Below are 14,090 nucleotides of genomic sequence, written 5' to 3' on the forward strand. Positions count from 1 at the left end.
CGGGAGGCCCTGGCTGCAGAACAGACATCATAGCCCAAGGGTTAATATTTCCTCTGCTGAGAGCTGACCTCGCCCTCCCTTTGGAAAAGCAAAGAGCAGCTTTGTAATAGGCTCCACTTCACAGGAAGGAAGGAGATAGGCAGGGAGGGAAGGAGGTGAGTGCAGAGCCTTTCTGAACAAATGAGTTTTTATAAAAGTTTGCAGACATAAGGCTTAGGAGGGGCTTCCCTGGTGGCTCAGATGTAAACAATCTGCCTGCGATGCAGGAGACCTGGGTTGGATCCCTGGATTGGGAAAATCCCCTGGAGAAGGGAATGGCAACCCGCTCCAGTATTCCTGCCTGGAGAATCCCATGAACACAGGAGCTTGGTGGACTACAGTCCACGGAGTCGAAAAGAGTCAGACACGACTGAGCGATGAACACTTTCACCTCCAAGGCTTAGGAGATGGGGCCTCCCCAGTCCCCCCTTGGCCAGTTGCAAACCACAGTGGCACCAGATCGCTTGGCATTCAAGGTCTCTCATTAAATACAGCCACCCGCCGTCTACCCCCACCCAACTCAGCCTGGCAAACCAGCAGGCCAGGCTTCCAAGAACTCTCTGCTACTTTGCTCACCGTCTATTCAGATCTCAGCAGACACCAATTCCTGACTCAGACCTGAGCTCCGCCAGGCCACATCCTAAGATCACTGAAGCCCCAGGTGTCCCTGGGCAAGGCCCCATCCCCTCCTTCTCATGCTTACACAGAGTGTGTTAGTCACTCAGTCGTGTCTGACTCTTTGCGACCCCATGGACTGTAGCCCTCCAGGCACCTCTGCCCATGGGATTCCCCAGGCAAGAATACTGGAGTGGGTTGCCATTCCCATCTCCAGGGGATCTTCCCAACCCAGGGATCGAACCTAGGTCTCCTGCACTGCAGGCAGATTCTTTACCAGCTGAGCCACCAAGGAAGCCAGCTAGTGTAAAACAAAAGGGTTCAATACTAAAGTACCTGAATGCTAAAATATTAGAAATCATACAACTGATAGCTCACTATCACAAACGTCTAGTGGGGAGATGGACGTAATATTGCCAATTAAGTGACTGAAGCAATTTGTGCTTTTTCGTAAGTCTTTATCCGTCCTCTGGTGTTTAAGAGGTGGATCTTCATGACTGTCTCGATTTATGGTCTGTTTACACGGAGGGTAGTCCCAAACCTCCCAAGCATTGTCCGTGAGGATCTGTGTCTCCTGAAGCCACCTTCATTTTCTGAGATGTCACTAGAAGTCAGCAACCTCATAGCCTTACAGCTGTGGGGGTGGGGGGAGCGGTGGTCTCTAAGCCAATTATCCTGAGAGTGACCATCCCCAGTCCTGGCAGTGGGCTCAGAACACTGCAGAAATTAACCTGACAATCAAACAAGGCAGCCTTCCCAGGGGAAGGACAGTGGCATGTGAGACTTTTTTTTTATAAATACACAGGTTTCAACATCCCTGAAAATAGCGAAGTAACCTGAGAGTCTAACTTTCACACGCTTATTGAGCACCTACTGCAAATAGAGACGTTACTTTGCCAACAAAAGTCCGTCTAGTCAAGGCTATGATTTTTCCAGTGGTCACATATGGATGTGAGAGTTGGACTATAAAGAAAGCTGAGCGCTGAAGAATTGATGCTTTTGAACTGTGGTGTTGGAGAAGACTCTTGAGAGTTCCTTGGACTGCAAGGAGATCCAACCAGTCCATCCTAAAAGAAATCAGTCATGAATATTCATTGGAAGGACTGATGCTGAAGCTGAAACTCCAATACTTTGGCCACCTGATGTGAAGAACTGACTCACTAGAAAAGACCCTGATGCTGGGAAAGGTTGAAGGCGGGAGGAGAAGGGGACAGCAGAGGAGGAGATGATTGGATGGCATCACTGACTTGATGGACATTGAGTTTGAGTAAGCTCTGGGAGCTGGTGATGGACAAGGAAGCCTGGCGTGCTGCAGTCCATGGGGTCACACAGAGTCAAACACAACTAAGCAACTGAACTGAACTACAAACCAGGACATCTGCACTTCCTATGAGCTGGGCACATACTTGAGAGGCCAAATGGGCCATTGAGTTGGAATTCTCCTCACGGGGACAAGAAGAGGGGAGCGAAACTATAGCCATCTTGCCCAAATCAGAGAAGCCAACACCTACATAGCCCTAGGATCCAAGGATTAAAAGAAAAAGCACCCTTCGAAGTAAGCTGATGCTGACTTCCTGACACATCACTACTGCTGGGGGAAGAAAGTTACAGGATTTTACTCGAAGCACCAAACCCCAGTCAACGTATGGCAAGTTCTGCAGGACAGAGAAGAGAGCGGGGCAGAGATCTGGCATAAGAGCTCACATGGGTGCTCTCTGAACTGCAGAACAGAGATGATGGGAGCTCCTAGAGCTCTCCTTCCAGACACAGCTCCAGCCAGAGGAGGAGAAGGTACAGGCCAGCAGTCAGCCGATAAAGATGCACCTCAGGCCAAGTACACAGGATGAGATGACACCAGAGGTATACTTATATGATGAAGAACCTGTCTGGTCTTTGTCCCTTGGTTGCTCCTGGAAGATGACCTCTCAATCCCTGGACCTTCTTTCTCTCTTCATTTGGTTGCACTGGGTCTTAGTTGCAACATGTGGATCTTTAGTTGTGGATCCAGTTCCCTAACCAGGAAACGAACCCAGGCCCCCGAGAGCCTGGAATCTTAGCCACTGGACAGCCAGGGAAGTCCCAATCCTTGGACTTTCTTAGTAATGGGGGGGGGGGGTGGAGGGAAGAGGGTCTGGAGATTTTATTCAGTCATCTGGCTAATGATTCAATAAATTGTGCTAATACAACGAAACCCTGATAAAAACTGTGGACACTGAAGCTCAGTGATGCATCTCTGTGCCAAGAGGGTCCTTCCATGGCAAGAACCCAGAAGCTCAACACACAGGACCTCCCAGACCTCACCCTGAGTGTCTCCTCATTTGCCTGGTCTCAACTGTAGTGCCTTCCTGAGCTCTGTAAGTCATTCTAGCAAATTATCAAGTCTGGGGGGTAGCAGGTGGTAGAAACCCCCAAATTTGTAGTCAGCTGGTCAAAAGTACACATGGGCTGGGGACCCCAAGCCTGCAGTGAGTATCTGAAGTGAGAGCAGGCTCACGGGAAAACTGCGTCCTTAAGGGAAGAGAGGCTGCACTCACTCCGGGTCGTCTACATCAGAATCGCACTGCAGCAGCGCAGGGGTGCAAGGCCACCTATCTTAGGCCTGAGGAACATGCAGGACTCAGTCTGACTTTCCAGGGCTTTTGGTCTCCTTTACCCACCCACTGCCCCCAATCCACTGAAAAGCCAACTTCCTCTGAAGTCAGTGTTAGAGCCACAATTCAGGCGCATATGACAGCCCAAGGAGCGGGCGTAATTCACACGGCCAGCACTGTGGAATAAACAGCAAAGCAGGGACCCTCATTCAGCAACTGTGTGACTTCAAGCAAATGACTAAATCTCTCTGAGCCTCAGTTCCCACCTCCATGAGATGAGGCTAATGACCCTTCGCCCTCATAGAGCTGATGAGACAAATCAATGACGCAACTTACTTACAAAGGGCCCAGCATATTCTCTCACATGTGGAAGGCACTCACACATCAAGCCCTCTATTTTCAAACTGCCCTGTACCCCAAACTGTCTCGGCCTCTCAGCTCTCTGGATAACTGTTCTGGCAACATGCTGATGTTTTAGATCCCAAGGCAGCAGGAAGCCAACCATTAAGCCAAAAGTGAAAAGCAAGTAACCATTACCTTGAACAAAAAGGACATTTATATTTACTTCAGTGGCTATAAAAGATACCATAAAATATAATATGCAGCATGCATCCTCATGATTCATAGCAGATCTTGCAGATTATTCTCTCAGGTCCCTGGGTGCATCCAACTGGTCACTAAGAACAATTAATTCAAAGGGATGGCAAACCATCTCTGGTCAGTGAAAAATCTGCTTGTTGTATTATGAATAAAGAGAACAGAAAACGATATTCAAATTTAGGATTTTTTTTTCTCTACCTTCGTGAATGAGGTGAAGTAAGATCAGAGAGATTCAGACACAATTACCGTGAGCCAGGGTGCTCAGTGAGAGCTGGGACCTGCTGCATCTGGGGTCATAGGGACCTGGAGACTACAGACACAGGAGTTAGAGCAGGCGTTTGCAGGTATCCCCAAAACCGGAGTGGATGATCGGGGAGGGGGGACGGGCAGGGGGCAGGCTGGCAGCAAGGTAGAAGCAGTGTCTGGCAGGTCACCAGCAGGTTTCAGAGCACAAGCCCAGCCACATGACTGAGGTTTAGACAACAGTCTCAGGAATGGGGATATCGAATGATGAATCTGAGGATTAAGTCAGGAGCCAATCAACAAAACAAGGGAGGTGCCGGGTCACAGGGGATGAGGGGAGAACCCAGGGAAAGCAACGTCAGGGGTTTCTGCTGAGCCTCTGAGTTCTTGGCCTTCAGCTTCCTAACAGTGGCAACCAAGATCTGTCTTAGAAAGGAAGAGAAATATACAAGAATCAGAAAGTGGATGCACAGTGGAAGGCTGGAAGGATTTCGGGGACAAGAAGTCAAGCAGATCACAATGGCACGTGGCATCCGCAGCCACTCCTACCTTGTGGCCTGAGTGGACTCACTCCCAACCTGGAATAAATGGCCTGCTGACCACGCTCTTGCCCTGAAGCCCCGAAGTGGTTTTTATTGAATCACAGTACATAAAGTCACCAAACGGGTCACCACGACAGCTGTGAACTCACAGCTGCAACAGAACCTGGCTCGGGGGCCAAGCCACCCCAGGAAGGTTGGCACCTCCAGGGAGGGATGGCGCAAAGAAAGAAAACTCTTCTCCAGCAGTTCAGGCACCAAGCCCCTCTGCAGCAAAACCAAATGTCTGGTGAGTTAGATGTGCCCTCGGTGGGCTAAGTAGTCCATCTTGACCACAAGAAAGGTGAACAGAAGCAGGTGGGGCAGGTATCCAACCCAAAGGCACAGACGGGGAGCGGGAAAGCAGACCGTGGTGCCTTCCCCCTGGGAATGGCTGGAAACCCTCCCGGGACATGGCCTGAGGCCCCAAGACACGGGCTTCACAGGAGAGGATTTCCAGAGGCGGAGCATGACAGTGCCATAGGCAGGGATCGCAGGGCTCCACGGGGCAGAAACAGGGCAAGTGGGTGGAGACACGACGGAAGAATGAGGGATGAAGAGACCCCTCAGCCGCGGCAGGGGCCACCGCCGGGCAGGGGGCAGCGCGTCCACTCAGTGTGAAGCAGGCAGCAGCCAGCAGAGCAGAGCCCAGACCCAGCCGGTGAGCCTCAGCCCCTTCACATGCAGAACGAGCTCGTGAAGGTTGATCTTCCATAAGCTGACGGCCTCCCTCAGAGAGATCCGGGCCCTTCTGAAGAGTGAACGGGTCTTCTGCTTCTTGTGCCTACAGGAGGGGCGCGAAGGAAGAGAGAAGAAGAGAAGCAGCGTCACTTAGAAAAACGGAAGGTGGTGGCTCTGCCAACTCACCACTCCGCCTCCCCCAGGAGACGACGGCTCCTGGTCACGTGATCAGACCACTGCCCAATCCGGGACCAGAGGAGCTCAGCTAGTCTACAGGCGTTTTCCAGGTAAGTGGGGTAAGTAAAAGCAGATGTTGCACACCTCATCAAAGGCCTGGAGGACCCGCTGGGTATCATGTGCCAAAGTTTCTCTTTTTCCAAAAGTAGAGTTTATATTCATCAAGTCAGAATCCCCCAAACTCAAATGAAAGAGCTCTCCCAAATTTTCTGAGGCTATGAATCACCTGGAAACCTAGTCAAGGTGGTCCTGGGAGGCTGGGGCCGTGATGGATTCCACCCAGCTCAAGGCCTTGTGCACCAACAAAAGCACATGATGGAAACTGGTGTTTATGAGGATCACCTACTCAAGATTTTTGTTTGCTTTTTTTTTTAGCCATACCACACAGCTTGCAGGACCTTAGTTCCCCAATCAGGGACTGAATCTAGGCCCCTGCAGTGAAAGCACCAAGTCCTAACCACTGAGCTGCCAGAGAACTCCCAAGAGTTCGTTTCCAGAACCTCAGAGGAAGAATGAATCGTGTTCAGCCCTTCCCTAGGCAGTGTATTTTGCTGTAACTCAGTATTTGATAGCCGGTGCATGATGCATGTGGTCAACAGTGCCGTCACCTGTTTACCAGAATGACCCACTTGCTGCCTAGGATGGATGGATGGCTCGGAGCTGACCAGTCCAGGCCTCCCCTCTTGGGTGTGAACACTCAGCCAGAGCATGGGCCTTCCCATGTATGTGCTACCATCCAGTAGAAGAGCCTGGGATCCCCATTCCTCTACTACTGCCTCCCTAGGGAAGCACCCTTCCCTTCCTCATCAACACCTCCAGGATGCTGAGGCATCTGAAAAGACCTGAGATCCCGAGAGAGCCGGCTAGAGACACGTTTCCTGAGTCACAGCCACACTCGCAGGGAAAAGAACACCGGCCTTACCGCCTGGCGGGTGCCAGGGACACAGTCACAGGACCAGGCACGGAGGAGATATGAGCCAGGGCATCCTGATCCCAAGTCTGGGGACTCTCGGGTGGGACTGAGACGATCAGAAAATGCTGCAGACTTTATTGAGCGTAAGCGTCACGAGGAAAGCTTGCCCAGGAAGGTGAGGTCCCAGAACCCACAATTTTAACCAGCAGAGGTGGCTCTCTTGGACCACATTAAACATAGCCCCAAAGTGTCAGCCAGTTCCCTGGAGCTGGTTTCTGCCCCTAACTTCCTGCAGGGAGAGCTGGAGACTGGGGAGCTCAGGCCGGGCCCTGGGGGCTGGAGGAGAAAGTGGAGGCGTGCAGACCCCTGGGGTGGATCAGGGAGCTGGGGTGGGGTGGCAGGGGGAGGCCGGAGCCCCCACTCACGTGGCCAGTGCTTTGATGCAGCATCGCGACATGTTGAGGAAAGAGCTGGCGCTGGCGCGGGTGCCCAGGGCGGCCTCGATGCCCCGCAGCAGGTCATTGGTCTTGAAGATGAGCAGCATCTGGCGCGGCACACGGTTGAGGAGCTGGCTGATCTGGGGGAGGTAGTTGGCCGCATGGTTGCGGATCTCTGAGTCCTGAACAGAAAGAGGCGGCCTGAGTGGGGTGGGGGGCCTGGGGCGGCAGCAGGTGTCCGGGCTGCCAGCGATCGGAAGGGGCTGTGGGGAGGCTCCGGGAGGGAGGGTCTAGCACAGTGGCCTCAGCAGCCCTAGGAACCTTCCCGGGGGAGAAGCTCAGCCCAAGTGGTATTGCAGCCAGACGAACCTGGTCAGGACGTCTCCCCCAACTTCCAGCCCAGCACCGGACACAGCACCGGAGCCTCATTTCTACTGCCTCTGCCGTCCTAGCTCCTTGCAGCTGAGGTCACCAATACCCATCCCCCAAGCCCTCAGGCCAGTACCGATGGGGCAGGGAGTCTACCTCCCCTCCCCACCAACTATCTGATGGGTCCCGCCTCTCAGCCCAGGGGTCCACCTTTGTGTTATTCTCCAAGGCTCTGTGCTGGCCACCAATTTTCAGGCCAGGTCAGGAATGACTCTTGGGAGCCGGTACTGGCTGAGTCACCAGTACTGGCTGAGGCCCCCGTCCCTCCAGCCAAACCCAGGTTGGTGCAGTCGAGACCTCTGAGATCCTGACCCCAAACCCAAATCCAAAGTCCTGCCCCACACCCTGCCTGACCCGAGCCCCACCAGATCTGTTCGCACAGCCACAGCCCATCACTGTCCTCCAGGCTTGACCCAGCATCAGCCCGCCCATGCCTAAGGTCCTCAGGACCTCGGGGCAGGATTCAGGGCTAGCCCTTGCCCATCCTGCTGGGTAAGTTTCAGGGTCAGTTTCCCAGCCTTCCCCATCCCTGTCATGGTTCTGGGAAGATAACTGCCTCCAGCCAGAGTCCTGAGTATAGAGCGAGGCTCTGATCCCGTCTCAGTCTCCAGGGAAGCAATGACGGCGATGGTGATGACAAGGGTCCACGTGTACTGAGCATCACTAAGGAACCCGGGCACTCTGACATGCTTGCGTGCATTAACTCATCTCAGCCTCACAACAACCCTATTAGGCGAGCATATATCCCCATTTGGGAGGAGGAAGCTGAGGCACTGAGAAGTAAAATAACCTCCCCAAGGTCCACAGCTAGTGAGGCAGGAGTCAAACCCTGGTCATTCAGCTCCCAAGCCTGCATCCTCCCCAGCAGGCTACACTGCTTGTCATCTCACAGAGCGCTGTGCGGCCCAGGGTCCTCCCCTAAAACCCGGGCATGCTGTGCCCACCTCCCAGAAGAACCCCGAGGGTCCCCAGAGGCAAGGTGTTGGGGGGCATACGGGGCGAAGTCACACCAGGGCCCAGCGGTGCTGCCCAGCGCTTCGCCCTGAAGCTGCCCTCTGCAGCAGGAGCAGGACTCTAGGCCCTTTCAGGCACACAGGTGCACCGCCAACAACTGCCTCGCTGTGAAACCTGAAATGACCCCCAGGCAGGAGCTATCAGACTAGAACATCTCAACATGAAGCCAGGAGCCAAGAGCCTGTCTGCCTCCCCACCTCCCGTTCCCCACTGCTTGCAGAGGCTAAGGCCAGATCAACGCCCCACTCACCACAGAGGCCCCTCTAAGCGAGGTGGGACTGGCCTGGCCACAGCCCCTCTGGACCCAAACGGAAGCCCCTGAGTCCACCCAGGCAACCCTAAGGGGCTATTTCTCAGAGCAGCACAGCCTTCAAGCTTGGCCCCTGCTGGATGCCTACCTGATTGCAAAGATAAAACTCTAACTTAGTTAATATCAACAGGTACCATTTACCAAGCACCTACTGAGTGCCATGCGATCTTTTCCATCTCTGTGTTTTTAATCCCATCTATAGGCTGTGTGCACGCTAAGTTGCTTCAGTCATGTCCATCTCTGTGAGAACCCATGGACTGTAGCTCTCCAGGCTCCTCTGTCCATGGGATTTTCCAGATAAGAATACTGAAGTGGGTTGCCACTTCCTACTCAAGGGGATATTCCCAACCCAGGGACCGAACCCGGGTCTCCTGCGTCTCCTGCATTGCAGGCAGATTCTTTACGGCTGAGCCACTGGGGAATCCCGTAAGACCCGGCACAGCCAAAAGAAAAGAAATAAAAAGCAAACAGACAAAATGCAACTTGGCTCCATCCGCTTCTCTCCACCTCCACCGCCGCACAGTCTCAGCCCCAAGGTCTTTCCACCTGCCTCAGCCCCACGGCTCATCTTGCCCCACTCCAGAGAGAGACTTAACAGAGGGGGTCTGAGCATATCCTTCTGCTCACAAACTGTCCAAGGCTTTGTTTTGTCCTGGGAAAGAATCTGAACTTCTCCTTGCATGATGCTCTCCCAGTCCAGCTGCCATTCGCGTCTCAGCCCAGCATGCCCCTCACTGACTCGAGACTCCCCAACCTGCCCCCTTAAGCCTCCCTTTGCCTGGTTGCTTTCTCCAAGTCCCTCCTCTGGCTGATGCCTTTCTTTCTTTTATCCATCCGGCTGCACCAGGTCTCAGTGGCCGTACACGGGCTCTAGGTTTCAGTATGGGGGATTCCGTTCCCTGACCAGGGATGGAACCCGGGCCCCCTGCATTGGGAGTGTGGAGTCTTAACCACTGGACCACCAAGGCAGTCCCTGGTGCCCTTCTCATCCTTCAGGCCTCAGCTTACATGTGGACTCCCCAGTGACGTCTCCTCTATAGCATCCCCCCACCCCACATCATCACTGCCGCTCTGCTGGTCTCTCCCTGGCACCTCTAACCTGCGATCACCCCATTTACCTGTTTGTTTACCATCTGTCTCCTATCTGTCTCCCTCTGTCACAGTGCGAACTACATGGAAGGCCTGTCTGTTCATCACTGGGGTCCACAGGCACTCAGTCCAGCGTCCAGCAACAAAAAAACGTTTGTTCCATGAACAAATTTCAGAGACGATGGGGAGGCCCTCTGCATGGGTTATCAAGCAGAATCATCCCCCCTGTTCAGCAAAGGAGGGAGAGGGCCTCTCTTCTTCTGAGGCGATGCACCAAAAGCTGCGTGAGCCTGGGGCAACCGGCGGTCATCTTTGCCACCAAGTTTGCTGGGAAATGATGGCAACTTAGTGGAAAGCGGAGCCAAGAGATGGCAAGACGTGGCCTGCTGGGGGACGTTGTTGGAGACTCTGGACCCAGCCATTGCTAAAGCCCCCACCCCAAGGCAGCTCATGGAGGACTCCGAGGCTGAGAGAGGTGACGAGAACCCTCCAAGGGCAGGCCACCAGGAGAAACAGGGGCCAGAATCAGAGCCCGGGCCCTCCACCGCACAAGCAGAATCCAGCCCCTCGCGGCAAGCGTGAGCCCCTCCCCACGAGGACACGAGCCAAGTCTGCACAGGCCTGCCAGCTGACAGCCTAGGAAGACGGGAGGCAGTTCCACGAGGAACTGAGACGCCTGGGCAGGAGCTCACCCTGAGCCAGGAAGAGCAAGCCCCGCATCTGGCCCTGCTGTGGGGCAGCGATGAGGACACATACAGAGAAGGGCACTCCTAGGGTGGGCCTCGCCCTGGCCCCGGGGACTCTGGAGCCCTGGGGACTCTCGTCTAGAGCCTGTTCCACCACAAACTCCATAGGATAATAGGACAGAAGCAAGCCTTTGAGCACAGCCTGAGGAACTGAAGCCCCCTCCCCACAGGCGCCCTAGATGAACCCCGTGATGGGAGACGGTCCTCAGCAGGAGACAGCAGGCAGTACCAGGCTCACTTATGAGTCAAGTCTCTGGGGGATGCCCAGAAGTCCTGCAGGAGAACGTGGCGGAAGGCTGAAGTCTTGAGAGGGCAGGTTGGAATGAACATCACGGGGCCCGGGTTATACAGTCAACGCGACCTACTTAATCCTCCAGGTTGACAAGGCCGGAAGGGGGACACAGAGGCACGCCACTCCCTGTCCCCCTGCTCCCCCCGGGGACACTGTTTCTCCCACTCCACCCCGCTCCTCGGGCAGGACCTCTCTAATTCTACCCCTCTACCCAACTCCAGCCCCACCGCCCACCAGCATGCTCTCAGACCCTGGGTTGGCACGGCTCCACCCTTGGCCCTGCCCCCTTGCCTCCTCGGGGACAGGACAGGACCGGGAGCGGGGGGCACCCACCTCTGTGGTGGTGACGGGAGTCTGGCCGATGCCCTTGTTGACTGCGTCCCAGGACCGGGCCGTCAGCATGCAGGCGAACAGGGGGTAGAGGTCGCCGGCTCCCAGGCGCTGGCTGTACTTCCTCACGCTCTGCATGTCGGTCCAGATCAGCGACTGCCAGAGGCGGCAGTAGTCCAGGCGGAACTCCTCCGTGAGCACCTACAGCGGGGGCAGCACGGCAGGTCAGGGGCCTAAGACCTTGTCTCCACCTGGTGTGACCACCGTGAGCAGGGGCGGGGGAGACCGTGACACCTGCCCAACGTCCGTTCCCCCCCATAGTCAGCCATCCTTGAAGATCCAAGCACAAAGCTACTATTGGGTCAGCCTTGGTCCTGGAGAATGTTAGAGGCTACCACCAGCCCACCAAAATCTACACTCCCCTCTTCTTCCCCCATACAGGCTACCACCGGGCCTTCCTCCTTTTTAGATGTAGCCCTCTGCCTGAGCGATGACCGATAGGATGTGTCAGAAGCTCCACTTCCAGACCTGGTCGGTGAAAACGTTCCCAGGCATATTCCTCTGAGCCCTCACCCTGCTCCTGGGGGCTGGTGGGCGAGACCCTCAAAGAGACCCCGGGAGGTGCAGCCTCGGTCAGCCTCTGCCTGCGGGCTCCTCCACGCACCCCAGACTGGTGTGCGAGCAGGCAATGAGACATCTGTCGTGTCTGGGCCATCACTCATTTAGGGGCTGTGTCCACCCAAAACTAACACGCCCAGCATCACTGAGCCTTTCAAAGGAATCCCAGGTTTGGGGATGTGTGTGCGATCAGAGCTCTGAACAGAGGAGTGGGAGACCAGCAGGGAAACCTCACCAGAACCATCGGCTTCATGGAATCAAACCAGGACCTGGGATTGGCAGGGAACTTCTCAACTTCCCAGCAGCAACACACAGCTCAGTGGCACCAGCTCTCTGTCCCCAGTTCCAGAGGATGGAGTCAGGGTCATCCAACCCCTGTGAGTTTCCCACCCCTCCATGCTTCCCCACTAAACACGACCTCCTCACTGGAGCTGAGTGACCCTGCCCCCTGCCCCCTGCCCCACCTAAGCTCATCTGAGAGCAGCTCACCTCCCAGGGTCTGGCTGGCTGGCCTGGGTTTTCCTGGGGAAAAGGGATTTTTTTTTTTTTTGGCAGCTGACAAAGTTGATTCACACATCCAGGTACAATCTCATGGACCCCTCAAGGCTGCCTCTAAACGAGGGATTATCATTCTCACTCTGTTGTTGGTGTTCAGTCGCTCTGTCGTATCTGACTCTTTGCGACCCCATGGACTGCAGCACACCAGGCTTCCCTGTCCATCACCATCTCCCGGAGTTTGCTCAAACTCATGTCCATTGAGTCAGTGATGCCATCCAATCAACTTGTCCTCTGTCAACCTCTTCTGCGGAGGAAGCTGGGGCTCAGAGAGCTTGGAGAGCTCATGTGAGCATGACTTGCACAAAACGACAGCCCTAGGGGGTAGGGCAGCGCCCTCTCCAGCTACCTTGCCATCTGATCCCATTTCTGTGGTGGACAGAGGAGTTCAGAGGGCTCTGAACCAGGCAGGAGCAGAGCCTGGGGCCGGCCGGTGGGAAAGGGCCCTCCTACCTGGTACAGCCCGTGGTCCAACAGGATGATCTCCACCTTTCCCGTGTCCGGCCGCTTCCGCACAAGCACGTTGCCTGGGTGGGGGTCACAGTGCACGAAGCCGTTGACAAAGATCATCTCGCTGTACATCCTGCCCAGGAGGCGCGAGATCTGAAAGAGAAGGGAGCCGGGTGGGAGCTGCACCGCGTTACCACCTGCCTCAGAGACTGGCCGCTCAGGCTGGCCACCTTCAAGAGGAAGGCCTGAGCGATCATGGTGGAAGCAATGGCTTGAGACCCTGTAGTTCTTGAGTTGACAAGAGAAGCTGATCGCTAATCCGGCTTTTCCTAACTTTAGCTCCATGTTCGATTCAGCTGGAACTCAGAAATGTTGGGGCTGGTCCCCAGGCATCTGTAGTTTTTTAAGCGGCCAAAGTGATTTTAACGGATGGCAAGACGGGAGAACCGCTGCTTCTAGGTTTCCTAAAGGCTGTAACACCCACCTCTCCACACTTCCCTGTTTTTGTGTGTTTTTTCCCTTCTTTCTTATCAGTCCCTCTTCACTTTTTCCCCCCAAAGCTGAATGTGGGTTGGAAAGCTGGGTTGGGGGTAGGGATCATTCTCTCTGCCCCTCCTCCAAGGCCGGGGGTGCTGAGCACCAGGGACAGGTGGCCCCAGCATCTCCAGGTCAGCTCCAGGGGCACCTGGAGTCACATGTCCACCTCCCCTCTCCCTTCAGGCCCCTTTCCCTACTCCCCTCCCCACCAGAGCCCAATGCTAATCTGATTTATGATGTCTGCACAGAAGAAATGACACTGGAGAGGCCATTTAAATCATCCTGTCAGGGCCGCTCTCCCTGCCCAGGCAGCCTCCTTATCTCTACTCCCTTTTTATTAAAGCTAAAAGCCTTTTCCCAGCTAGGGAACAGCTGCTGAAGAGAGGCAGACCCGGCCCCACAGATGGTCTGTTGACAGGTTTCCAGGGGACAAAGGGATGCTCATCCCAGGAAGCTGATGTCCTGAGGGTACACGCTACCCTCAGTATCCCTCAGCCTCGCCTGGACCCCATGGGCACTAACAAACAGATCGCAGCCAGAAGGGAGGAGGGGCCCCCGGGGTAAGGAACACAGAACCAGGGCCTTAAGATAAAGACTCAAGTCCTTTCCTTGGCCTGCATGTGTGTGTTCAGTCGTTTAGTCGTGTCCGACTCTTTGCAACCGCTGGACTGTTTAGCCCGCCAGGCTCCTCTGTTCATGGGACTTCCCGGCAAGGATGCTGGAATGGGTTGCCATTTTCTCCTCCAGGGGATCTTCCCAACCCAGGGATGGAACCCACACCTCCTG

The 14,090-nt window shown here is 54.9% G+C and overlaps 1 protein-coding gene across 4 annotated transcripts in view; it reads right to left on the minus strand.

Moving 5' to 3' along the window:
• Positions 1-4,695: 4,695 nt before the first annotated feature.
• The window catches only part of ADCK1 (aarF domain containing kinase 1), a 128,292-nt gene continuing 118,897 nt past the window's right edge, over positions 4,696-14,090 (minus strand). For all 4 annotated transcript variants that reach the window (XM_025295144.3, XM_006052893.4, XM_025295145.3 and 1 more), the window contains 4 exons: positions 12,771-12,920; positions 11,148-11,345; positions 6,923-7,116; positions 4,696-5,450 (listed from right to left, as the gene is read on the minus strand). In XM_025295144.3, the coding sequence (XP_025150929.3) occupies positions 5,279-5,450; positions 6,923-7,116; positions 11,148-11,345; positions 12,771-12,920 (714 nt within the window). In that variant the 3' untranslated portion in view covers positions 4,696-5,278. The remainder of the gene's footprint in view (positions 5,451-6,922; positions 7,117-11,147; positions 11,346-12,770; positions 12,921-14,090) is intronic.

This window comes from Bubalus bubalis, chromosome 11 (assembly GCF_019923935.1).
Source record: "Bubalus bubalis isolate 160015118507 breed Murrah chromosome 11, NDDB_SH_1, whole genome shotgun sequence".
In the NCBI taxonomy this organism is placed as follows: domain Eukaryota; kingdom Metazoa; phylum Chordata; class Mammalia; order Artiodactyla; family Bovidae; genus Bubalus; species Bubalus bubalis.